Source organism: Hyaena hyaena, unplaced genomic scaffold, assembly GCF_003009895.1.
Source record: "Hyaena hyaena isolate Hyena2069 unplaced genomic scaffold, ASM300989v1 scaffold_34, whole genome shotgun sequence".
Classification (NCBI taxonomy): domain Eukaryota; kingdom Metazoa; phylum Chordata; class Mammalia; order Carnivora; family Hyaenidae; genus Hyaena; species Hyaena hyaena.
In genome coordinates, this window is record NW_024080665.1 from 753,402 (window position 1) to 780,272 (window position 26,871).

The following is a 26,871-nucleotide window of genomic DNA, read 5'->3' on the forward strand; positions in this document are numbered from 1 at the left end:
AGTGGTTTGGTTTTTTTTTTTTTTTTTTTAAAGATTTTTTTTTTTTTTTAATTTATTTCTAGGAGAGAGAGACAGCGTGAGCAGGGGAGGGTCAGAGAGAGAGGGAGTCACAGACTGAAACAGGCTCCAGGCTCTGAGCTGGCAGTCAGCACAGAGCCCGACGCGGGGCCCGAACCCACGAACCGCGAGATCATGACCTAAGCGAAAGTCGGACGCTTAACCGACTAAGCCACCCAGGTGCCCCAAAGATTTTTATTTTTAAGTCATCTCCACACCCAACGTGGGGCTCCATCTCATGACCCCGAGATGAAGAGTTACATGCTCTTTTGATTGTGCCAGCCAGATGCCCCAAGATTGCTGACCAAAGTCAACAAACTAAGTTGCTAATAACAGTTGAAGTAGTAAAGGTTGCAAGTGATTTACTCATTTATACTCTTACATGCTTTCTTAAAAGAGAAAGAAGAAAGTAAAGTGCTTACTGAACTGGAAATTGTACACAAGAATGTTTTGCATATGTGAGCATCATATACTGTGTGGACTGCAGTGAAAAAAGATGAGGTGGACTTACTTGGCTGCTGCTTGCAGACCACAGGCTCTGATAATCTCGACTGAAATAGAGACAGCTCGGGCAGCAAGAACTCCCTCTGCTGTCCTTGGAGTACGCCTGTACCTTAGGCCTACATCCAGTAAACCTGAAGAGGACAAAAGGAAAAAAGATAGAAAAGTTAGTTTGCACAGTCTCTGTTCTCCCAAATCCCAAGTCCTGGTCAGAAGGAAGAAGATAAACATCTCAATCCTAATGAACAATAAGGGGCATGAGCAGTGAGATAATACATCCATGGTCAGAATCACTTTATATTATTGTACTTTAGAATTAATAAAGGCAGAACAAAAGTTACTATTTCACTTTACATCCAAGAAACTATTGTTCAGAGACTGAACTGCTTGTCAAGACTGCACAACTATCAGAGGCAGAACTTAATTCCAGATTTTTTTAACTCCCAGTTATCCTTATAAAATTGATATAGACTCTAGCCTTTCTTCATTTTTTAAACCTTTTCACACTTATACGTCTATCACCCTTGTATTACCACCACCTGAAACATCCCTTACATGCCATCCTTTTATAAAAACTCTACCTTCATACTATCACATTTCAGAGAAAGCTTTAACAACAGTACAGAGGCACCTGGGTGGCTCAGTCAGTTAAGCATCCGACTCTTGATTTTGGTTCAGGTCATGATCTCATGGTTTGTTGAGTTTGAGCTCTGTGTGGGTCTCTGCACTGGGAGCATGGAGCCTGCCTGGGATTCTCTCTCTCCCTTTCTCTCTGTCCCCTCCCTCACTTGTGTGTGCATGTGTGTGTACTCTCTCTCTCAAAACTAAATAAATATTAAAAAGTAATAAAAGGGGTGCTTGGGTGGCTCAGTTGCTTGTCTGACTTTGGGTCAGGTCATGATCTCACAGTTCAAGGGTTTAAACCCTGTGTTGGGCTCTGTGCTGAAAGCTCAGAGCCTGGAGCCTGCTTCAGATTCGTCTCCCTCTACCTCTGCCCCTCCCCCATTCAGACTGTGTCTCTCTCTCTCTCTCTCAAATTAAAAAAAAAAAAAGCATTTAAAAAATTAAAAGATAGTAATAAAAAATTTAAAAAAATATAAAAAAAAAAAAGAAACAAGACAACAAACTGATCAGTGACAGTCAGGAGGAACAACTCAGTCTTAACAATGGCAAGATAAAACCTGTTTTGGCAGATACTCTCCAGCAAGCAAGCATAGGAACTTAATTTGGGAGGCTAATTCTAGTTATCTGATGAAGTACTTAGGGGGTAGGTCATCCTGAAGCAATTAGGATGTAATTCAAAAGTCTAAATTCTAATTAATCCCTTCCAACTTTAAATCCTAACCTCGTCCACCCTTATAGTGAATTCCCAGTTTATGCTAACTGTATTCCACCAAACCCACAGCTGCTCATGTTGCCTTGGAATACTAATTCTCTGAATACAGCTATGTAACACTTAGGCTTTATGCTGTGAGGCTTCTTATGCTGAACTTACAGGTGAAATCAGACAAGCAATAGACAGTCCATGGAAATGTGAATTTTTTTTAAACTGCAGGCAAAATTTGTATACAATACACTCACACATTCATTTTTCTAAGTAAGAGGTCATAGTTTTCATCAGATTCTTAAAAGGGTCTCACACGACATGAAGGATCACTATAGAGAAAAAGGGATACTTGTATGTACTGACTTCAAAATGGAAGGACAAACTGGTCTTCAATTACCTGATGACTGGTTCCTCAGTTCCTTCCTGCTCTCAAGCCTGGGAGTTAAAGGGAGATTAAAGGTCTGTATTCCCACATCCTCATGGTGCTGCATGGTTACCATGGCACAGATCCTTGATAATGGCAAGGTTCCTTTGGCGACCATCTGGTCTCTCACGTTAGGGTAATAGTATCTGTAAGCCACAAAAGCACAAGCTGTCATTTGGAAGAATTAGGTGGATAAATGACTCAATTTGCCCAAGGGATCAGCTTTTGGTATCGAGTTATCTTTGGTGCCTGATTGCTTTATATTTGTGGTATATAGCTGTGGTCGCATCTGACTGGATTTATTGCCCATCATGTGGAGGAAGAGCTCAATAATTATACTCTGTGTTCAAAACAAAGGCCAGCTTCCTACAAGCTTTCTGTTTGGATATCTGCATCTGACTTAGACTTCTGGGAGCAGACACTTTTAAGAGCATACATCCTATACCAGTGAAAGTGATTCCAAATGGAGCAGTCCCATTCTCTTCTATAGCTTCAGGCTTACACCCCTCAAATTTAAAGGATCTGTTGGTATCTACTGTACTTCCTTCTCCTGTGAAAACATTCCATTCTTATATCAGTTTTCAATCAAACCTAAATTCACCTGATTGTTTTTGGGAAGTTTCTGGCAAGTAGACAGTACTTTGCTCTAGTTCTGCTGATGCTGTTTCTTCTTTTATATCTATACTCTCTTTGTCACTTCTTGGGAACAGGGGTGTAAAGGAGGCTGAGCCTTTTTATTCATGTCAAGTGTGTTACATGAATGGATTTATATTTTACAAAGGCTACTTTTTCTGGTGGTGGGAATAACAGATTGTTAAGAAATTAGTCTAGAAGTGGGGAGACCAATCAGGAGGCTATCAGTAATTTAGGCATGATATGATGAGGGCCTGAACCAAATACAGCATAATAAGAAAACAAGAGACTGAAATATTTAAGAGTAGTAGGAGATAAAACTGATAGAACTTCACTTGCAAATGTAGTAAGTGGTTAGAACCATGAGATACAACAGCTCCCAAGAGCCTAATGATTTAGTAGATTTAAATAACGTCTGGAGATGAACCACTAATCAGCCAGATAATATAAAATAGGTTAGAAGGGACTGCTTAGCTTCCTTACAATTCAACTACGATGTTAACGGAGGGATGCTCTATGATTGTGCACTTCCTTTCTAGGCACAAAATTGGTTTCACATTATACCTGCACCAGATTTCAAACTGGACTCCACCTCCAGGCATGGGCCCCTGTGCAGAGAAGGCACTCAGCAGAAGCCTTTGCACTGGAACCTCAGCTGGCAACAGAAGAGAGTGATGGTGCTCACTATTAAAGATGGGATCTGGAACACAGAGTGTGGTTGCAGATCTGAAAGGCTTCAAAGAGATTCCTTCGGAAAAGAAAAGCAATTCAGAATAATCCAACACAGCATTTAGTGCTTTATCTGTATAGCAAGACACTATGCTAATATCCTATTTCAATTTTATCCTCTTAATACTTCTGTGAGGAAAACAAAGCAACTATTATTATTCCTACTTAACAGACAGGACATGGACATATTGAAGTTACATAGTGAACCCAAAGGTCTTAGAGGTAGTAGGTCATGTGCCTGGAGAACCTGTATCTTCTATGTTACTTCTGTGAAGGTCCAGTTCCATAGTAGCTATGGCCCTCCAAAGGTCCTGTGATAATATAGAAGAAAGAGATCCTTGTGTTCCTGGACAATGTCTAAGGGTTGCAATTTCTCCACATCCTTGCCAACACTTGTTAGTCTGATTTTTGTTTTTGTTTTTTCTTAAAAATGACTGCCATCTTGGTAAAAAGAAGTGATATCCTGTGGTGATTTTGGTTTTCATTCCCTAAATGACTAATGATGCAGAGTATCTTTTCATTTGCCTATTGGCACCATTTATATATCTTAGGAGAAATGTCTATTCAGATATGAATATTTTTTAATTAGACCGTCTTTATATTATTTGTAAGAGTTCTTTATATATTCTGGATACAAGTCCCTTATTTGAACCCTAAAATCAATACTGGCAGTGCTTTTGCAATTATTTGTGGACATGCTCAGAATGGCAAAAATTTGTCACCTGACTTGATCCTTCCCAGCTGAGCTTGAACAAGGGGACACTTTGCTTTCTTGTTTTAGCTCTCAGAAATGATAAGACGATGGAGATAGTAGGGGGTAGTATAGTGTAGTGCAAGAATATCTAGCTCTGGGGCCAGCTGGATGGGGTCTGAATGCCAACCATGTTACTGTTATTGGGGCAGTCTCAGTCACTTAACATTTCTCTCTTTTGTAAAAATATAGAAAACAGAATCTACTAGGGTAAGTTTTTAGGATTTACAACTATGATCTATGTGAGATATATATGTACATATTTCTCCTAAGAGCAACGGTTTGGTATTCCCTAATTCAGTGTTTGATGCTGTTATGTCATGTAGAATATAACTATCTTGAATAATGAGAATCAATTGTATATGTATAGACGGTAAGAGTGAGCAGGCAAAATATAAATAATGGGTAGGATCTAGGTAAAGGGTATACAGACGTTCTTTGTACTATTTTTGTTAACTTTTCTGCAAATTTGAAATCATATCAGAATAAAAAGCTACAAAAAAAAATAAGAAGAGAAAGTTTTAAAACTTAGCCTATCTCCTGTACTACCCAAGTAGGGCTCAAAACATTTAGGAACTCAAAATTCACTCAGAAAAAAAAAAAAAAAATCCTAAGTATAGCCAATTAAAGAACCATGTAAGAATGAGAAAGCCTGACCTCCTAAACCTACCGTTTTCAAGGAATTCAGGTCCTTTTAGCACACTGGATTGAGAGTCTTGAACTGGAAAGTAGTACTGGACATAACAATCTGCTTCTCCCCAGACCGTTGCCTGAAGAGGAGCTAGGCCTTTAACGCTCTCTACATGGAGTTCAAAGTGATGCTCCATCAATCCATCTCTTTGGTCCTCTGCCTATTAAATGAAATAGAGATAATGATGAAGTTTAAAGAAAAAAATTTTCTTAGACTATTCCTGCTTCTCTATGAAACCTGAGTACAGAAGAAGAAATAGTCATAATTAGCTGATACTAAAACAGTTACCTGATTTTCATTGTGTATAAATCACACAACTGCTCACTGTAATCAGATCCAGCTGGATTTACTCTAGACTGTGAGCCTAAGTCAGTATTAGGAAATCTATAAATGTATTTCAGTGCATTAATAGAATAAAGGAAAGAAACATGACTATCTCAATAAATGCTAAAAAGGTATTTGATAAAATTCAATCAGCTCCTGATTCCTAGTACATTAAGAATAGTATACATTAATAATATCTTCATTAAAGAATACATACGTCAAGCAAACAGGTATTAATTTACGTACATTTTTAATGAAGGTGGGAATAACACCAAGACTATTCATTAATGGTAAGGACTAGTCAGGAAGGTTACTGAAAGTAACTTCTACTGATAAAATTTAATGTTTTTATTATTTACTACAGCCACACACTATACCAAGCCTGTGACTTGTAGTAGTTAATTTAACATGTATAGCTAACGACAGTGGAATAAGGTTTGAACTCAGGTAGTCTGACTCTAGAGCCAAGGCTCTTTACTTCTACTCTATACAGCCTCAACAGACACAAGACAACTGATAACTGGGAATATTCAAAGGGGGAATTCAGGATTCAGAAAAGAGTCAAATTATATGATTTCTATGTGTTTAACATTCTAACTACTAATTCCATGAATGTGGAACAGAGATTGCATAAGGTCTTTGCTTTGTATTCTAAAAACATTTATCATTAATATCTGTTCCAAAACCTTCCTTAGGGAAACAGAAAATTTTCATTTTGATTCTCCAGAAAAGAAAAACAATCTCAGTAGCTACTTAATTTGGCTGTACAGTATTACAGTCATTTATAATTCAGTTCTGAAGATGCTGAAATTGACAAGGGATATGAGGAAACACAATTTATTTATAGATATAGGTATAGGAGGAAAAACTATTTATAGATATCTAATCTTTCAGAGAGGTCTTTTATGCTCATAATGAGTAACATTTTCTAACTTTTGGTATGCAATTTAACAAAAATTGAGTCTACACTGCAAAGTGAGGGCCATATATAATACCTAAAATAGACTTAGGAATATTAAAGATAAGTTTTCTGTGTTTATGCTTTTATGTCATTTTCAAATTTAGAAAGCTACTATTATCTACCTACCGGTAGACACTAATCTATTAGTCTAATCTAATAGATTAACAGAAACAATAAAGTTTGAAGTTCATAACATACAAATAAACAATAGCCTAGTCATAGACATTTTCCTAATAGTTCTTTCTCTGCCAGAGACATCACATTTGTCATTCATATTCAGATTAGAAAACATACTTAACTCACGCGGAGACTGAGATTTGGCTCTGCTAGTAAGGACACCAAAGGTAAGATACAGTAGGACATGACACAGTAGAATGAAGACTGGACTTCAGAAGGCCTGTGTCTGAACTCTGATTTTTCTCATTCTTAGCTATGTGACTCTGGTAAGTAACATAATCTCTTTGGTTCTGTTTCATCACTTAAAAAGAGAATGATAATGACTCACCTCATGTAGTATTAGGAAAATACACATGAAAAAGTATATCAATGTGCTTTCTGAATTGTCCAGCACTGTACAAACTATTTTTAAGAATTTATTGGTAGACACCTCACGCCAGTCAGAGTGGCTAAAATGAGCAAATCAGAGAACTCTAGATGCTGGCGAGGATGTGGAGAAACGGGCACCCTCCTGCACTGTTGGTGGGAATGTAAACTGGTACAGCCCCTCTGGAAAACAGTGTGGAGGTTCCTCAGGAAACTAACAATAGAACTCCCTTATGACCCAGCAATAGCACTGCTAGGAATTTACCCAAGGGATACAGAAATGCTGAGGCATAGGAGCACATGTACCCCAATGTTCATAGCAGCACTCTCCACAATAGCTAAAACATGGAAAGAGCCTAAGTGTCCATCAACAGATGAATGGATCAAGAAGATGTGGTTTATCTATACCATGGAATACTACATGGCAATGAGAAACAATGAAATCTGGCCATGTGTAGCAACATGGATGGACCTTGAGGGTGTTATGCTGAGCGAAATAAGTCAGGCAGAGAAGGACAAATACCATATGTTTGCACGTATAGGAGGATTAGGAGGAACTTGACGGAGGACCAAGGGGGAGAAGAAGGGCGGAAATGGTGGGGGAAAGGGAGAGAGGCAAACCATGAGAGACTCTTGAATGCTGACAAAAACTGAGGACTGATGGATGTGGGGGGGAGGGGGGGATGGGCATGGAGGAGGGCACTTTGGGGATGAGCACTGAGTGTTATGTAGAAACTAATTTGACAATAAACTATTTGTAAAAAAAAAAAAAAAAAAAGAATTTATTGGTAGAAATACAAGAAAGTTCCCTACAACCTTCCAACTGGTTTGTCTGAGAAACAGAGTAAGATCTGCTGACTTACATTTGGGATCATTCTCAACCTCCTACACCCATTTAGCTCCCCTTGATTATCTTTTTTTTAATTAAGACTTTTTAAATGGAGTTTTACATTCACCCCAATTTTTTAAAAGGCAATTACATTAGTAAGTTAGAGGATTAAGATGTGGCTGTCCAATTAGAGTTTCTTTATAAATTCAAAAAGCTCAGAGGGACACAGATATACATTTAAACCATAAAAAATAAATAATTCCTTTAATCTATAGCAAGAATTAGGGTGCAAATATGTTTCTTTTTGCTAATGAAATAAGGATCTGGGGCAATGGTTTTACTAAAACATACAAGATAAAATGAGATTATGAAACAAAATCTGCTAAGAGAATAGATTTCAAGTGCTCTCACCACACACACAGAAAGTTAAGTGGGTGAAGTGACTGATAACATTAATTGGCTTCATTATGGTAACCATTTCATAGTGTTACATATATCAAAACATCATGTTGTACACCGTAAAATGAGATTATGGTTTTTGTGAATAATCAAGTGTTTAGTGACTACCATAGCAACAGATGCTACAGATGGCTGGTCCAGAAAATGGGCTGGCCGAGGGCTGAAGGGCGGAAGTGTTCCTTCTTCATTCTTTAATCTTTGTAGTGCCATTATCTGATCTGAAGAACCCATGGCTAAAAAGACACGAAGACTCCCATTTTGGTGGCCTGAGAACACATCAATCACAGGCATGTAGCTGTCAACAGCAACAACTGGGTACTGAGCATCAAGCAGCAGGCAAGAAATTTTGGGATCTCTAGAGGGAGAGGAAAGTATGAATGAGCAAATAATAACCATCAATCATGTCTCAGAGCTGCTGCAGGATTTCCTACTTGGCTTATTTTCTCAGTTTGTTAAAAATAGGTCTATAGCTACAAAAGTAATAGTGGTCTGAAAAAACATGATTCTACCACAACTTATCAAATAAAAATTACCAGGCAGATAGGTTCTAAATGTAGCAATCTGGAGGCAGGGAATGTGTCTGATTTATCTCTGCTATCATCATGACACAAATCCAGCATCTGGGATTGAGAACAATCTCAGTACAAGCTTATTGAACTGCATTATTTTACAGGGAAGCAGTGTGGTCAACTTGAAAAAGTACGGACTTCGATGTCTGGCAGGTAAGAATTGGATAGTAATACCAATACATCTTCCATCTACAATCCTTCTAACACTACAAAAGTTAATATTATCCACTATTAACAGAGGAGGAAAAAGTCCAAATGCTCACATACCATGCTAGATCTTAGCTCTGTCATTTACTTGTTGGATGACTCTAAGTAATCAATTTAACATTTCTAAGTCTGTGTCCTCTTCTGTAAAATGTAGGTAATAAAACTTCCATCAAAAGGCTGGTAGTACTAAGCTAACAAATACAAAATACCAACTACAATACTTAGTACACAATAGATACTAAGTAACTGGTAGCTACAATTGTTTTATGCTCTTTCAGCAAAGAATGGGGTGTAATGAAATGAGAAGGGAAGGGAAATACCAGACTACAGTAATATCACAAGTAAAAAGGGGGAAAAAACCGAAGCCTACAGCTGACAGTGGCATGATTCCAGTAGCACTCCTTAGCCTGGCCATGCTTTCCAATGCTACCATCATAAGTATTCCACCGTTTACAGAAGGCTTACCCATTTATTTTCTCACTGGACTGTCAAAATTGTGCCACAAGGGAGACAGGGGGTCTATCATCACCCTCATTTTACAGATGACAAAAAGAAAGCCAGAGAGGTTGACTTTTCTAAGTCAAAGGACAAGTTTCCTCATTTGTAAAAAGTGGATAATGATAATACTTCCTGAGGTTATAGAAAGGCTAACATGAGACAGTGCTCACCAAAGTGTTCTCTGTAAAATGTAAAACACAACATTTAAAACATAGCACCATCAGAAAGGTCTTAGGAAAGAAGTCAGTGCTAAAATAATTAAAAATCAGTACCTCGAGCCCAAACAAAAAATTAACAGTCTGTTGTTAGGGCAGAAATAACCTTCAGATAAATCAATGCCCAACTGAGTGATAAGGGAGGTACAGTGATCAAATTGAAGCTCCAAAAGACACACTCAGTAGAGAAATCTTGCAATTAGCTGATGTAAACAATGCTAATGTTTCTGTGACAGAGATAAACCATTAATTTTGTGAGGTGATAACCTTTGGTAGTAAAATTTCTTGGTGAGGCAGTAGAACTCTCTGGGTTCTAAGCCTGTTTCTACTACTTAAAATATATATAACAAGTTACTTAAATCCTCTGTTAACTCATCTGTGTAAAAGTTACCTGGCTTAGAAAACTGTTGTGAGGATTAAATGACTTGATGCATGAAAGGTTCTTAGCATGGGGCCTGAAACATGGTAAGTAGTATCTGTAAACTGTTTTAACATAGGAGAAAGAGCAGCCACTGTGGTGACACTGAGGAAAGTCCTCCAAGGTATTATAGGCTAGTCATGTTTGCAAACCCAAAGAATTCCTCTTCAGTCGAAACAAAGTTAATAGATGCAAAGTAAAGAATACTCCAAAAGATCCTATTTACTTGAATGACATGTAAAACTGATGGAGGGGGAGTTTCACCAGCCCGAGCAACTTGTCCTGTCCTGGGCTTCGCACCTTGTTCCAAGTTTCAATTACCATCACATTGTTCTTCAGTCTTTCCAGGTATTTGGAAGACAGAGAGACAGGAATCACCTGGGGAGAGGAACAATCAAAAAACAAAACAAATACCCACACCTGAGAAAAAGGATTAATTTACACTTTTATTCAACAAGTACTAACTGAAAGCCATGTACAGTGCTAGGAACTGAAGACATTAAAATAAAAGCCACTCTGTATTCTCAAGAGAAGCAAGTCAGGTGTAAGAGCCCAACTGAAGGCCAAATACAAAATGGAAGGAGTTCTCTGATGACAAAGGTCATATAGATGAGACTTTGAGGACACAGACATGTCAATGACTGTGCCTGTCTGCTTCATTCAAGCCTTTCTAAGGCAAAATGACCTATTTGTAAATCCCTGCAGAAAGACAGATGTTTCTGAAACAAAGATGGCTACTGATTAGACAAGAGTTGAGCACCTAATCAAAGGGCAGCCAACCCACTAGTTGGATGGAATGGCCTAGTGCAAAAAGCTCTGCCCAATCCATGTCATAGTAAACAACAAGTCAACTGTTCATTTGGATTTCCAATGGAAAGTTATTTGAGAACTGGCCAGCCAGCTGGTAGCTGAAAGAGAAAGAGAAGTCACAAAGAGAAGCAGAGATCTGCAGCCAAGAGAGAATCTGTTTCATTAATGGCAGAATCAAGGGCTCATCAATTTGAAGTGACCTAAGCTGCAATATAACTGCATCAGCAGAGAAGAGATAAGCCCCATGATGAAACCAATAGAAAACATGAAAGGAGAAAGGGTGAAATCAGAAATGATGTAAGGCAAGATAAGACAAAGACACCAGAAGGGCAGAGAACCTGAGCATACCTACTTTTGTATACATCTAAGAAACTCCAATTACATAAGTACATAAGCACATTTCTGTTCTGTGAAACCAAAGTAAAACAGCGACCTAACCTACAAAGGGGAGATTTTAGAGAAAGCTGCTGGCAGAAAGTATTCCTAAATTCTTAAGGATAAGCAAAAGTTAACTAGTATAAAACGCTCTAGTAGGAGTCATGAAGGATGAGAAGAATATGCAATGCAGAGAAAAAGCACACATAAAGACATAGGGGTAGGGAAAAAGAACACTTAGGAAACTGTGAGTAGCTGAGTATAGCTGGACTATCTAGTGTGAAGGGAAGAGTGACAGGAGTTGAGACTGGAGAAGTACAGGCAGGCAGTTGTTAAACAGGCTTATAGTCCAAAGTAAACATCTGAACCATCCCCTAAAGGCTATGGGGAATCACTGAAAAGTTTAAAGCAGGGGAATAAAATATTCAGGTTAGTGTTTTAGAAAGATGATTCCTATTGGTACAAAAAAGAATGGACAGAGAGAGACAGACTAGACTGAAGGCTATTTGGAATGAGAAAGAGAGCCTGAATGAAAGCAGTAGCAGCGAAGTTGAATGAGAGGATTGAGTCTGGAGAAAATGAAGTTTGCAGCATCTACTGGATTCAGTGAATAGTTATATAATAACAAGTCAAGGATACCTTTCAGGGTCTGCTCGGGTTTCTGAGTAGATTACAATATGAACTAGGGCAGATAGGAGGAGGAGGAACAGATTTGGAAGGAATAATAAATTCAGATTCAGAATAATAAATTCTTTCATTTATACACCTTTATTAAATAAATACCTGTGATATGCCAGGCAGTGCATTAGATGCCAAGTGTAAAGTGCTTTTGAGACATCTGGGGATAATGGCCAGCAGTTAGACAGAGAGATCAGAAACCTGAAGGAATGTCCGGCCTACATGAAAGTATAGATTTGGAAGTTAGCTCCATAAAAATAATAGCTGAAGCTATGAGAGTAGAAGTAGTGACCATGGGAAAAGAGGAGTGGTTTGAAAGAGTGCCAGGAATAGAGCAATGAAGAGGAGCACCAACAGGAAAACAAGTGCTGGGGTCACCAATCGTCTCACAGTTTTCCCACTGGCCCAAAGACCGAAAAAGAGCAGTTGTTGATTCAGGAAGAAAATAAGAGAGTACAGTTACAAAAATCAAGAAAGGAAATTATTGTTTTTGAAAGTTTATTTGAGAAAGAGAGAGAGACGAGAGCATGAGCCAGGGAGGGGCAGAGAGAGAGGGAGACAGAGAGAGAATCAAGCAGACTCTGCTCTGTTAGCAGGAAGCCCGACACAGGGCTCAACCCCACAAACTGTGAGATCACGAACTAAACAAAAATCAATAGTCAGACATTTAACTAAGAGAGCTGCCTACGTGCCCCAAGAAAGAAACAATTTAAGCAAGAGCATCAAATTCTACAGAGAAATCAAGTCAGATAAGTATTAAAGGAAGTGGAGGAATAAATGAGATAAAAAATTAAAAAAGAAATTAAAACAGAGTTTAGAGATACAGAAAAGAAAGGGGAAAGTTTAGTCCTAGAGGAAGGATAAAGGAATAGAATTCAGAACTCAGACAAAAGAAACAGTGGAAAACCATATCAACATAGAAGGAAATGAAGACACAAAAAGTTTTAAAATGTTGACAATGTCTTTTCCTCTTCCCATCCCATAGCGGGAATGGATCTGCACACCAGATAATTACAAAGGTCTTCCCCAGTCTGAACGTTCTATGTTTCCTTTATAAAGGAACTATGACTTGGGAAACATACTGGTCTCTCACCTTCATATAGCCCTAATGGATATAGAAGGTTAAGATACGTACAAAGTTACCTGAGAAAAGTTAAAGACTGGTTGCGTTGTACCCCATGCGATGACAGATCTGGTGACTTCCTCTGTGCTAAAAAGTTTGCAATTTAAATAAACATTGCATGGCGGAGGTTTGTCAGATTCTCCAGTAATGAAATCTTTCCCATCTGGCACCATCAACAGCACATGCAACAGCAAAGTGCTCTCTTTTGTTGACCCATCTGTCTTGTTTGCTAAATTGTGAGAGGCTGGCACAGCCATGAAGGTTGAAGGATTTGGCACAACAGGGCTTGATGACTTTGGGTTGGAGAGTACCAAATTCTGCACTTTCTTTGCAACTTCTTCGTGAATTTGATTTAGGTTCTCTGGATTTTTAGTACAGGTAAGATGTTCACCAGGTTCTGATGTCTTATCTGGACTTGTAACAGTACAAAGTGGGCTATGTTGGATGCTGTCACTTAATTTAGTATTCGCACCAGTGAAATCCTTGTTATCTATAACAAGCTCCACAGTTACCTATAAAACACCAAAGGAAGAGAGTTAGTGGGAATGTTTTCTGAAATCAGAATTAGAATTTTGGAGCTAGAGGAAATTAGATTATTAGGAGATAATTAACTCATTCTCAAATACCATAATAGTAAGAACACTAATAGACTGTATGTACTTTTACCTTATCAGGATTAAGAAAAGCTAGACACAATTTGTCAACAATATAAGCTGAGCCTGGAACATCATCTTGTGCTAAAAAATAAGGATGTGCTCAGAAAAAGATGGAGACATTTTGAAAGGACACAGAATTCAGTCAAAGGAGCTCACATTGGCCAAATCTGGGACAATTTGAGCATCAAAATGAACAATAATAGTAAAGGACTATAACCTATTGAATAACGTAAAAAACCATGAGTCTATATCGATATAAATACAGAAGAGGGGACAACTTTTCTGTAGAGTAGAGTGCAATTAGTAAGTACATATGGAATTGAGAAGTTAGAAAATCATCATCTTACAATCATTATAGTAATAAGTGATTCAGGTAAACCACAGTGGAGGACATTCTACAAATAAAAAGCCACACTTAAAAAAATATATCAAAGTACTAAAAGACAAAGAAGGGCTGCAAAATTGTTCTAGACTCAAAGGAGATTACAGAGAGATGACATGTAATGGATAATCCTGGAATGGAAAAAAAATTCTTTAAATGGAAGTATTGGCACAATTGGTGAAACTTCCATATGGACTACAGACATTACCAATGTTAAGTTGATCTTTTCTTTAATTTTTTTTAATGTTTTATTTATTTTTGAGGGAGAGAGAGAGACAGCGTGAGTAGGGGAGGGTCAGAGAAAGAGGGAGACACAGAAACCGAAGACAGGCTCCAGGCTCTGAGCGGTCAGCACAGAGCCCGACACGGGGCTTGAACCCACGGACTATGAGATCATGACCTGAGCCGAAGTTGGATGCTTACCTGACTGAGCCACCCAGGCGCCTCAAGTTGATCCTTATAATTGTTCAGTGTTTTGTATGATAATGTCCTTGTTCTTAGGAAATATAAGAATTTAGGGGGGAAAGAGGCATATCTATAACTTATTCTCAAATAGTTCAGAAAAAAATTGTGTGTGGGTGTGTATGGGGGAGTGCACAGGGAGACAAAGAGAAAAAGACAGGGAGAAAGGGAGAGACAGAAGATAATTATAAAGCAAATGTGACAAATGTTAGTAATTGGTGAGTCTAGGTAAAGGGTATGTGAGTTCTCTGTTCTATTTTTGCAATTTTTCTCTAAGTTTGAAGTTATTAGTGATAAAGGGGACTTGGTGTTCCCTTTATTTAAAACCACATCCAAGTTCTTTCACTCTATTGAATGTGGACAGCAATCTATCTACAACAGTACTCCTCTCAACAGAGCCAGGAAAGAAACAATTTCTAGTCCATCAGTTCTATTAATTCCTCTTTTCTGATTTTAACCCTGCAGTCCAGAATGGATGAGGCAAACAAAAAATAAAATTTTGATAGGGGAAGAGTAATGTGATATTATTTTTTTAAAATAGTTTTTATTTATTTTTGAAACAGAGAGAGACAGAGGATGAATGGGGGAGGGGCAGAGAGAGAGGGAGACACAGAATCCGAAACAGGCTCCAGGCTCTGAACTGCCTGCACAGAACCCGAGGTGGGGCTTGAACCCACGAACCGCGATATCATCACCTGAGCTGAAGTCGGACGCTTAACTGACTGAGCCACCTACGAACCCCAAGAGTAATGTGATATTAATTTTCTGGAATGACAATCACATAGTCCTTAAAATGAACAGGTATTTATTTATTTATTTATTTATTTATTTTTAAATTTTTCAAAAGAAGGTATATATTTAATGGTCTGTCACAATGATGAATATAACAACAGAATTTCTACTTATTTTCCTCTAAGTTTTAAAACACGCAGTTAAAAAAACAAAACAGGAACAACTAACTTTCTATTTAAAAGGTCTTATTCCAATACAGTCAAATATTTTGCAAGTTAAAAATTGCACTCAGCAAAGACAGTATGCCACACAGCTTGCACAGAACACTATTGTAGATTATGAACATAATTATAAATTCTCAAGTTGCCTGTATTATGGTTTTAGAATTCTCTAGGAACAACGTCTCCTGGGGTCCGCCTGGCACAGACCACGCCCACCACCCCTGCTCTTCTGGTGTCACTGTGCCTATGTGAGAATGAAAAACATCGTGTATGCACACACAATTGTAGGTTCTGCTCTAGTCAGGGAATGGAGAAGTGATAAAGACACTTCTAGAATAATGAAACAAAGTTATCCTCTGAAAATAAAGCTGAACAAATCACCATAAAAGGGAAAAAAAAAAAGAAAAGATCCTATAGGGAGATGGTCCATTCCAAAGGATGAACTGTCAAGCCCCCATGAGAATAACCACACCCTCTTCCATAGAGTCCAGGGAAACCTCTTGCTTCTTAATGAGTCAATTGGATAGGGCTCCTTTTTGCACAAGGTTCTTTGAGGGTGATTGACAGAAAAGGGAGTTAACAAATAAGGGCTTGATACCATTTATTAGGCATGATCAAAATACCTTGATCATCATTAGAGTCAGAAAAGGAAATTTGTGCAACTGCCTCCCTTGTTAAACATACCCATCTTAAAGTGTTCAGTTGGTTGCCCATCAAAAGGGAACTCAAAAAGAGCAGGTTTCTGGGAGGCTGTCTGAGTGGAGAAAAATCACTAAACAAATGGATCAAATATGTGTATGTTAGAGGGCAGACGCCCTGTGGATTGAAGAGTGAATCCAGGGCATGGGTTTAAGGAGGCACAAAGCAATATTTGAAAAATCAGGAAGATGAGAGATGGTGGCTTGAACAGGTATTTATTACCAAAAAGATAAGGAAGGAAGCCAAGGGGGCTTCCAAGAGGAGGCAGCAGCATGAAAATCAAGATTAAAAGCATGGAGGTATGAACCAGCATGATACCTATTGATTCTTTACATGGTTTGATATGGCTACTGGTAAGGAAGCTGCAAGTGGTAGGCTAGGGCCATAGAGTGAGTCCTGTATTTTATCTTTTGCATAATGGAGAGCTACGGAAATGTCATGGGTATGGCTGTGATAATTAAAAAAAAATTTTTTTTTAATTTTTGAGAGATAGGATGAGACAGAGCACAAGATGGGAAGTGGGGGCAAAGAGAGAGACACACAGGATCCAAAGCAGGCTCCAGACTCTCAGCTGTCAGCACAGAACCTGACAAGGGGCTTGACTGAACTTAGGAACCATGAGATCATGACCTGAACCTAAGTCAGAAGCTTAACTGACTAAGCCATCCAGGCACCCCTGGCTGTGATTTTACTAATATTCTTTTTTTTTTTTTTTTTAAATATTTTTTATTTATTTCTAGGAGAGAGAGAGAGACAGCGTGAGCGGGGAAGGGTCAGAGAGAGAGGGAGACACAGACTCTGAAACAGGCTCCAGGCTCTGAGCTGGCAGTCAGCACAGAGCCCGACGCGGGGCTCGAACCCACGAACCGCGAGATCATGACCTAAGCGAAAGTCGGACGCTTAACCGACTAAGCCACCCAGGCGCCCCTGGCTGTGATTTTAAAAGCTCACCAGGACAATAAGACAAAGCCATACTGAAGCCACACATTTAAATTCTGCTACCTGTAGCTTCTTAATACAAGGAAAGAACTCTCTTTCCAATGGATTATACATCAAAATTCATTCCACCAAGCCACACACTCAGTCATTTCTTTCCTAGTTCCCTGTCACTACTCTAGTCCAATCCACCAATTATCCCTCTTCTGGACTAATGCAACAGTCTCCCTATTTTTCTTCTTGCCCCCCACAATCTATTGTCCAGTTATCTTTTAAAAATGTAAATCGGGTACCTGGGTGGTTCAGTTGGTTAAGCTTCTGACTTCAGCTCAGGTCATGATCTCACGGTTTGTGGGTTTGAGCCCCATGTCAGGCTCTGTGTTGACCAGCAAGGAGCCTGCTTGGGATTCTCTCTGCCTCTCCCTGACTCACACTTTCTCTCTCAAAATAAATAAAGTTTTCAAAAAAAGTCAATCAGATGTCTTTCTCATGCTTCAAAGTCCTTTTGTGGCTCTTATGATAAAATCTGAACCCTTTATGCTGACGTACAAAATTCTGAACCATACGGCTGCTGCGTGCCTGTCTAGTCTAATCTTACTTTCTACCGTTTTCTTTCTTGGCTCACTATTATAATATGGCAACATTCTTGCTTTAGGGCCTTTCTGTATGTTACTCTTTCTCTAGAATGATCTTTCCTCTGCTTTTTACTTGACGGCCTCTTCTCCTTCTTCAAATCTTAGCTAAAATGTTACTTTCTTAGAGAGACCTTCTCTGACCACCATTGCCTATTTCTTGCCAGGTATTAACTATCACATCATACTGTTCGTTTCCTTCACAGTAATTCTGCTGCCCTATTTTAACAGAAGCTGCAAGAGGAGAGGCCCTGATTTTCTTGCTCAGTGCTAGACAGTAATGCATACTCTCTAAATACGTGACTACCTGAATGTCTATCTATGTACCTTAAGGGGGCCAAGTGGAGTCTGATCATTTTCCTGTTGCACTGGAAGCTGGTTACTGAAAGAAAGCAACTCAGACTGAATGACACTTCGTAAAGGCAGTGATGCAGATCCAATGACTTCTGGCTGAGAGAAGGAAAGAAAAAATTTAGGTTAGTAACTAATGACAAGCCATGGGAGATTTTAACTGAATTGACAACATAGGATAGCTGAGAAGAGAACCCATGCTTTATGACGTAAATAGCTTAACTATTTGACGAAGGCAACATTAAGTGGGAATCTATTTTCTTTCATATTTTGGTCCCTATTCTGGGCTTTATTATTTCTCCCAGAAGATTACAGAGGGTTTCATATATCACCAGGAGTTTGGAAGATGATCCTTTTTTTATTTTCAAGAGTTAATTCTTTACACAAAGTTTTCAACTTCGCTAATAAAAATAAAAACTAAAATTTTGATGATACAAATTTTTGCCATTAAGCTAGAAAAATTACAAAACTTAATATGTCTCATGCTACCAAGGTTATGGAAAAACAGAGGCTATCATGTGTGAAGTTGGGAATATAAACTGGTAACACTTCTAGACAGCAAATTTGGCAATAAATATTAAAAGCTTTAAATACTCTTTGTTTTTTAAGTTTATTTATTTATTTTGAGGGGAGGGAGGAGCAGAGAGAGAGGGAGAGAGAGAACCCCAAGCAGGCTCTGCACTGTCAGTTCAGAGCCTAACATGGGGCTCCATCTCATGAACTGGGAGATCATGACCCGAGCCAAAATCAAGAATCAGGCACATTCAACTGACTGAACCACTCAGGCACCCTTGAAGTATTTACTCTTTAGCCCAGTAAGTGCACTTCTGGGAATTTATACTAAAGAAATAATAAACACATAAAAAAACTTACACACAAACATATCTTAAATATTTAAATATCTTAAAAATTAATAATTAGAACTAGAGGTCCAATAATCAGGATTATTAATTATAGACCACATTGCTATAATGCAACAGTATATGGCCATTAAAATGATGTTTACAAAAAGTCTGAAATAATATAACCAATATTTGTTGTGATGTTTGGTAAAGATAGGATATTAAGTTAGATATGGTAAATTTTCAAATATTTATAATAGTAATAAACTTTTAAAAGCAGGATAAAAACTGTATGCAAATACTAATACTGCCAAAGATTTACACATGTATTGTATTCATTTGACAAAAGCAAAGGGAAAACATCTATATTAACAACAGTTATTTCTCGGTGATGAGATTATAGACAATATTTGCTTTTCAAAAATATTTTTTCAAGTTCTCTGCAAAACACATACACAATTCTCTTATTAGAAAGAAGTCATTAGCTAGATGATTCAACGTAAATATAATATGAACTGAAATGTTTATAGAGGTTGTCGAATTATGTGTTTTTACATCTCTCTCCTATTTCGGTATATTTTCCAAAAAGAACCTGCATTATTTATATCCTCTGAAAAAACAAAAAAACCTCACGCTACATTCCTCATGTGATTCATACCAAAGAAGCGGTCAAAGATTAGAAAGGCTACTGTTTTACTAAAAACCGTTTGTGACATAGTTTATTGTTTATGTTGTGCCAACTGCCAATATATTTTATAAACTTGGAATAAGCTGATCAAAACTGCTATCCACATTATATTATCTTGGACCTCTACATATTCAGCCTAAAAATAGGAAATAGAGTCTTAAATTAAGGCTAATAATCTGTATCAATCCAAGTAGTCACCTCTCTCTAGGCAGGGAATACAGTGAAAAGGTTAAGAACTTAGTATCTGAAGTCAGAAAACTTGAGATAGAGTTTCTGCCTGGCTTTGTCTTTTATTAGCTTGAGTGATCTTAGACACATTAATTACTTCACTAAATCTCAGTCTGTCTATAAGATAAAGATAATAATGTACCTAATTCACAGAGTTGTAATGATTAAATTTGACAGTGTGTTCGTGTAGTACTTTTAGCATATCTGGCTTCTAACAAATAGTAAATAGAAATTAGAAGTAATAATATGCATTAGTGCTGTTTGAGCCTGGAGAAATTCCTAGTTTAGGTAGGATTATAATTTTAAGTATGCTCTAATTCCCTAGTATAAATGATACAGCAAAGGCAAAAATCACTTGAGATACCTTTTTCTGTGGGGTTTTCTTTGTGTAAATTTGGAAAATGAGGTTGGAATTCCACCAGTGTTCCATCATTGGACCACCAAACTGTACTGGAAACACAGATCGCTGCTGGAATTTCACCACTGTAAGGAGAACCAAACACACAAGCACATGTCAGACTACCCAACTAGAGCCATCATCAATCCATGCTGTGACACCACCCGCCTCCCTTTTGATCTAAATTCTCTTTCAGAAATCTAGTCTGTGTAATTTCATAAAAGTGTTAGGGTTGTAGGGATTTAAGGAGTAGATACAAAGAGAAAATCCTGGGCATGGCACATGGAAGATAAGCAGTGCTGTGTTGCTCTAGTTTTGGTATGAGAAATTAATGTCAAGCACATGAACACAGGATGTAAAAAAAGATAACTTCACTGGGTGTAAGGTAGTATGGTTTATTGTTTTCAAAAGACAAGTTGGTAGGTAGTATAACAAAAGAAGGGGGTGGGCTGGAGGTGGGACAGTGAGGGATAAATGAAGAGAATTGAATCAAAAACTGTAACAACAAAAATGAGTTTATCTTCTGGCTGAAGACAAGGTGAAGGGACTTCTACTATCATATTCACACCAGGCACCAGGTACTGATCTTACTTGGCAGTGTTAGGTAGGGTCAAGCTGTCTCTTAGATGGAAGGGAAGGGATTTCTGCTGTAATAACAAGTGTAAATGAGATAATGTAGTGTTAGTATTTGAGTTTGGGCTCACTGTTAAGGGTTTTAACAGATTAAAAAAAAAAAAGAAATCTGGGATTAGAATCAAAGAGTATAAATTCCAGCTCCAGTTCTGTTACTTGCTAGTGATCACCTCAGCAACAATTTACCATCTGTAAAATGATCTTTCTGTTCATTCACTTCTATACTCTTAAAATAGATCTGGAAAACCATCACAAAGGCCCAGTTACAGAGAGACTTGCTACTTGCTATCTATGGTATTCATTCAAACTACCCATTTTGGTCTACTGATCAATTTTATTCATTTTTGCCATCTTTTTAACTTTATTCTTAACAAAACAATTTTTTAAAGTTCTTTTTTTTTTTTTTGAGAGAGTGTACACATGTGCAAGTTGGGGAGGCACAGAGAGAGAGAATCCCAAGCAGGTTCTGCACTGTCAGTGCAGATCTCAGCACTGTGAGATCAATGACCTAAGCCAAAATCAAAAGTCAGACCCTGGACCAACTGAGCCACCCAGGCATCCCTCATCTTTGCCATCTTAATTCTTGACTGTATACTTCTCTCGGTACTCATAAACAGGATCTGGGTCTTCTAATCTGGATTCACACAGGAACTGCAAACAAAAAGTCTAGGCCCAGGAAACCCATACCCACTAGAAGAGTTCTCCTAATTATCCAGGGAAGGGAAGTAAGACAACACCTACACTTCATCAGTGTGCTGAAAGAACTGAGGTTAACAGATGAAAAAGCACTGTAGATACTGAAAAATCTTTTTTGTACAAACAAAACTATTTCACTCAGATTTTTCCTCACCATCTAGATACATTTTTAGCACTATATTATCGTAATTCTATTTTTTTTTTAATATATATTTTTTTTATTTCTATGAGAGAGAGAGAGAGAGAGAGAGAGAGAGAGAGACAGCGTGAGCAGAGGAGGGTCAGAGAGAGAGGGAGTCACAGACTGAAACAGGCTCCAGGCTCAGAGCTGGCAGTCAGCACAGAGCCCGAAGCGGGGCTCGAACCCACGAACCGCGAGATCATGACCTAAGAGAAAGTCGGACGCTTAACCAACTAAGCCACCCAGGCGCCCCTCGTAATTCTATTTCTAAAGCTCATGTTTTTGTTTTTATCACCATAAAAAATGAGTTAGGGTAACAAAAGAAAAATAAATCATGTAAATAAATTGCTAAACAGTGTCCCAGAGAAATTATTTTTTAAGAGCTGGAAGTGTGGAAAATAAGAGTTGGAAGGTTATCTTGAAAATACCTAGTCCAATCCATGTCATCGTTAAGAGAGGTGCACAGATGAAAAAAAGTGATTTGCCTAAGGTCATACAATTAGTGTGTGGTATAAACAGAACTAGAATTCTGTCTTCTAATTCTTGGCATGATGCTTATTCCACACTTCCAATATGATTTCTCAGAAAGACATGGGGAGAACTCAACCACTGTAGCCAATAATAACGATAGTAATAACTGAAAAGAAATATAGAATAAGAGCACAGGGCTTGGAATAAAAAATGTTCTAGGTTCTAATTCTAGTTTACCAATAAACCAGTTGTATGATCTTAACAAGATACTTGATTGTTGTTGTGTGTATGTGTGTGTGTGTTTTAATTTATGAGTGAGACAGTCATAAAGGACTGAGGGTTTATTAAATGAAAATCAGTTAAATGGCTTATGTATATAAAACATTGAGTTGAGTTCCTTGCATGTAGGTTAGTACCCTATAATGTGAGCTACTATTAGTTACATATTATTTTAGAGTTTAATGCTTTTATATTCATTTTCCCATTTGACTGTCTATCAATCCCTTGCATCCTTGTTTTGCAGGTACTAGGTTAACTGAATCTCATGTGTCCTTGCTGTATGTCAATTTTATACATGGGGAAACAGAGGCTCAGAGAAATTTTAAGAAACTCACCAGATGGCACATAGGTAGACAGAGACTGAAGAGAAGACCTGAGAAAACAATCCAACATTTTTCCCTGCGTATAGGGGTTTGATAAGTTTTAAGCATATTAAAGCTCCTCAAACATACTGTCAATCAGCAGGATCAATTATGCATTTCTGAATGCTCTGAACAAACCTCCAGAGCAGCTTCAGTTGCTGTCAATAATTTAAGCATTTGGCCAGGAAGTAAACGTATGAAAAATTTTAAATGCCACAATTCTTCATTTAAGGTGATGGGGAAAGTAAAATCAACATTTTCTAGTAAAAAATATATTAAGTTACTTTAAGTGCTGTTTTTAAGAGTAAATAAATGTTTTTAAGAGTAAATAAGTATTTTTAATGTTTGTGCCGGATATACTCACATCAAATGAGAAATGATGCATGTGCAAAATTATTCTATTGAGGTACCATTTTTAACAGTAAGACTGAGAACTTAAATATTGCTAATCAATAAGGCATGTTTATTGTTTTCTGTTTATTTTTGAGAGAGAGTACAAGTGGAGAAGGTACAGAGAGAGGGAGGACAGAGGATCCAAAGTGGGATCCACGCTAACAGCAGAGAGCCTGATGTGGGGCTCCAACCCACGAACCATGAGATTATGATCTGAGCTGAAGTCGGACGCTCAAATGACTGAGCCGCCCAGGTGCCCCACAATAAGCAGTGTTTAAATTATGGCATATGCATACAATGGAATATTATGAATCAGGAAGGACTGGAGTACTGACGAGAAAACTACTAAGATACACCATTAAAGATAAGGTGGAGAATTATGCATATGGTATACTAATACTTGGGTAAAAATGGGAGGGCAAAAAAGGATAAATCTATTTGCTTATACATGCATAAAATATCTTAGAAATAACATAAAATTTACACCACTGTCTACAAAGGTTTTGAACCAAATGAATAGATTATATCTAGTTAAAATAATAAACAGGGGTGCCTGGGTGGCTCAGTCAGTTAAGTGTCTGAATCTTGATTTCAGTTTAGGTCATGATCTCATGATTCTTGAGGTCAAGCCCATATTGGGCTCTGTGCTGACAATGTGGAGCCTGCTTGGGGTTCTCTCTCTTTCCCTCTCTCTCTGCCCCTCCCCTGCTCCCCACTATCTTTCTCTTTCAAAATAAATAAATAAACATTAAATATAAATAAAACAAAGCTAATAAAAATTTAAAAATACAATGTTACCATGCCATATAGGAAAGTCACTTGAATGCACAGGAGAGTTAGGAAAGTCACTTGAATTTTACTTCTCAAATTACCTCCCAGAGAAGGAATTCCACACTGATGAACTATTCATGGATTAAACTGGATAACCAAGGCAAAGATATTCACAAAATCTGTTAGAAAGTTATAAAACTTTGGATGACAAGAACATAAATGTTTATTATATTACCCTTTTACTTTTTTGTATTAGTAATACTTAGGGGGGAAAAAGACAATATCAAAAGTACATGCAACAAAAGAAAAACTAAACTGGACTACAGTAAAATTTAAGATTTTTGTGCTATATGTGATACTTTTTAGAAAGTGAAAGGACAGCCTGTTAATGGGAGAAGATATTTGAAAATCATAGCTTTCATAAGGGTCTTATATCCCAAATATATAACTCGCAAGGATCTTATATCCAGAATGTATAAAGAATTCTTATAACCCAGTAACAAAAACTTAAAAATAGTCAAAGGACGGCAACAGACATTTCTTCAAGATATACGAAGCACATGAAAACATACTCAACATCATTAATCACAGGGTAATACAAATCAAAACCCGAGTAAGGGACATGTGGGTGGCTCAGTCAGTTAAGTGTCTGACTCTTCATTTTAGCTCAGGTCATGTTCTCACAGTCTGTGAGATCATGGCCTGCGCTGGGCTCTGCACTGACAGCAGAGTGTGCTTGGGATTCTCTCTCTCTCTCAAAATAAATAATTAAAAAAAAAAAACAAAAAAACCAAAAAAAAAGCCACAGTGAGATACTACTTCATAACCTCTAAGATGGCTAAAGAAAAAAATAATGAAAGACAACAAGTGTTGGTGAGGATGTGGAGAACTGGAACCCTCCATACACAGCTACTGAGAATGTAAAATGGAGCAACTGTTGAAAACTGTTTGGCAGTTCTTCAAAAAGTTAAAACATATAGTTATATGAGCCAGCAATTCCATCGTTAGGTATATACCAAAGGGAATTGAAAACATGTGTCCACACAAAAACATGTATACTAATGTTTATAATATCATTAACCACAATAGCCAAAAAGCAGAAACAACCCTAATAGCCATCAGCTGATGGATGGATGACCAAATGTGGTATAGCCATACAATTAAATATTATATAGCCATAAAAAGGAAGGTACTGAATCATGCCATAACATAGATCAAATTGGAAAATATTATGGTAAGTCAAAGAAGCCAGTTACAAAAATCACATTTTGTATGATTCTATTTATGTGAAATGTCCAGAGTGAGTAAAATCATAGACAGAAAAGAGATAAGGGGTTGCTTATTGCAGGTGGGGGTGGAGACAGGAAAATGAGGAATGAATATTAATAAGTAAGGAATTTCTTTTGAAGGGATGAATATGTTCTAAATTAAATCATGGTCACACAACACTTTGAATATAAAAACAACTCTCTCTTGGGGCGCCTGGGTGGCTTAGTCGGTTAAGCGTCCGACTTTCGCTTAGGTCATGATCTCGCGGTTCGTGGGTTCGAGCCCCGCGTCGGGCTCTGTGCTGACTGCCGGCTCAGAGCCTGGAGCCTGTTTCAGAGTCTATGACTCCCTCTCTCTCTGACCCTCCCCTGCTGACGCTGTCTCTCGCTCTCTCCTAGAAATAAATAAAACATTAAAAAAAAAAAAACAAAAAACAACTCTCTCTTTCTGCTTCTCCTTCACTTGCATGCTGTCTCTCCCTCAAAAATAAACACTAAAAAAAATTTTTTTAATAAAAAATAGAAGAAAAATAGTTGAACAAACATGCTCTAAGCATCAGGAGTTCTGCATTCTAGTCTCAGGAATGTTACTACTTTCCTGCCTTGCATCAGGATAATCCTAGCACCTCTGGGCCAGTTTCCCCACATAAAATAAAGGAATTAGAGTAGATTCACATCAAAATACTTTCTAACTCTAAGATTATACAGTATTTATGAAAGTCAGATGAGTATTTAGGGATTGAAAAATTTTTCCACAGCCACATGTCTAAGGAGCAGAAAACCAGTCTCTTACTTCCATCTGCAATTTTACTGGAGGCAAGTCGAACAACCTCAGTGATCAAAGCTGTTTTTCCCAATCCACCTTTAGAAAATCCCACAGGAAAGTGATATTCCACAAAGAAGGTGCTAAAAATCAAAACCAAAATAAGTGATTAAAAGATAAACCAAGTAACAAATGTATTTACTGTCTGATCAATCCTACATATCTTTCAAGGTCCTATTTTCAGCACCTCAGATCCTAAGAGACCCTACCTCTTCTCTTCGAAGCCTTCAAACTAGTCCTGTCAGGCAGAACTTCTGGGCTCCCACAGTTTGCTCACTTACTCTATGTATGTATGTATGTATGTATATATGTTTGTATGTATGTATGTATCTATCACTGACACATAATTAACATATAACATGGTATTAGTTTCAGACATATAGCATAATGATTTGACTTTTGTATATGTTGGAAAATGATCACAGTAAATGTACAAATTTTCCACAGCACTTTTAATATAAAACACCTATTTTTGTTCCTATAGCCCTGTTATATAGATAGCAATTTAAATGTGTTTCTCTTCTGACTGTAAAGTATATAACAACAGAGTCTGGGTCTTAGTTTCCTTTATTCCCATACATAACTAATATCATGATCAAAACCTAGGGATTTGTTATATTTTTGTTGACTGAATGATGCATATGAA

General features: G+C 37.7%; 1 protein-coding gene across 4 annotated transcripts in view; it reads right to left on the reverse strand.

Moving 5' to 3' along the window:
• Positions 1-26,871, reverse strand: part of C2CD3 (C2 domain containing 3 centriole elongation regulator) — a 129,066-nt gene that overhangs the window by 63,231 nt on the left and 38,964 nt on the right. For all 4 annotated transcript variants that reach the window (XM_039228698.1, XM_039228699.1, XM_039228697.1 and 1 more), the window contains 10 exons: positions 26,196-26,308; positions 20,316-20,434; positions 18,170-18,292; positions 13,143-13,634; positions 10,363-10,514; positions 8,338-8,584; positions 5,093-5,273; positions 3,507-3,690; positions 2,283-2,455; positions 569-692 (listed from right to left, as the gene is read on the reverse strand). In XM_039228698.1, coding sequence (XP_039084629.1) covers positions 569-692; positions 2,283-2,455; positions 3,507-3,690; positions 5,093-5,273; positions 8,338-8,584; positions 10,363-10,514; positions 13,143-13,634; positions 18,170-18,292; positions 20,316-20,434; positions 26,196-26,308 — 1,908 coding nt within the window. The remainder of the gene's footprint in view (positions 1-568; positions 693-2,282; positions 2,456-3,506; positions 3,691-5,092; positions 5,274-8,337; positions 8,585-10,362; positions 10,515-13,142; positions 13,635-18,169; positions 18,293-20,315; positions 20,435-26,195; positions 26,309-26,871) is intronic.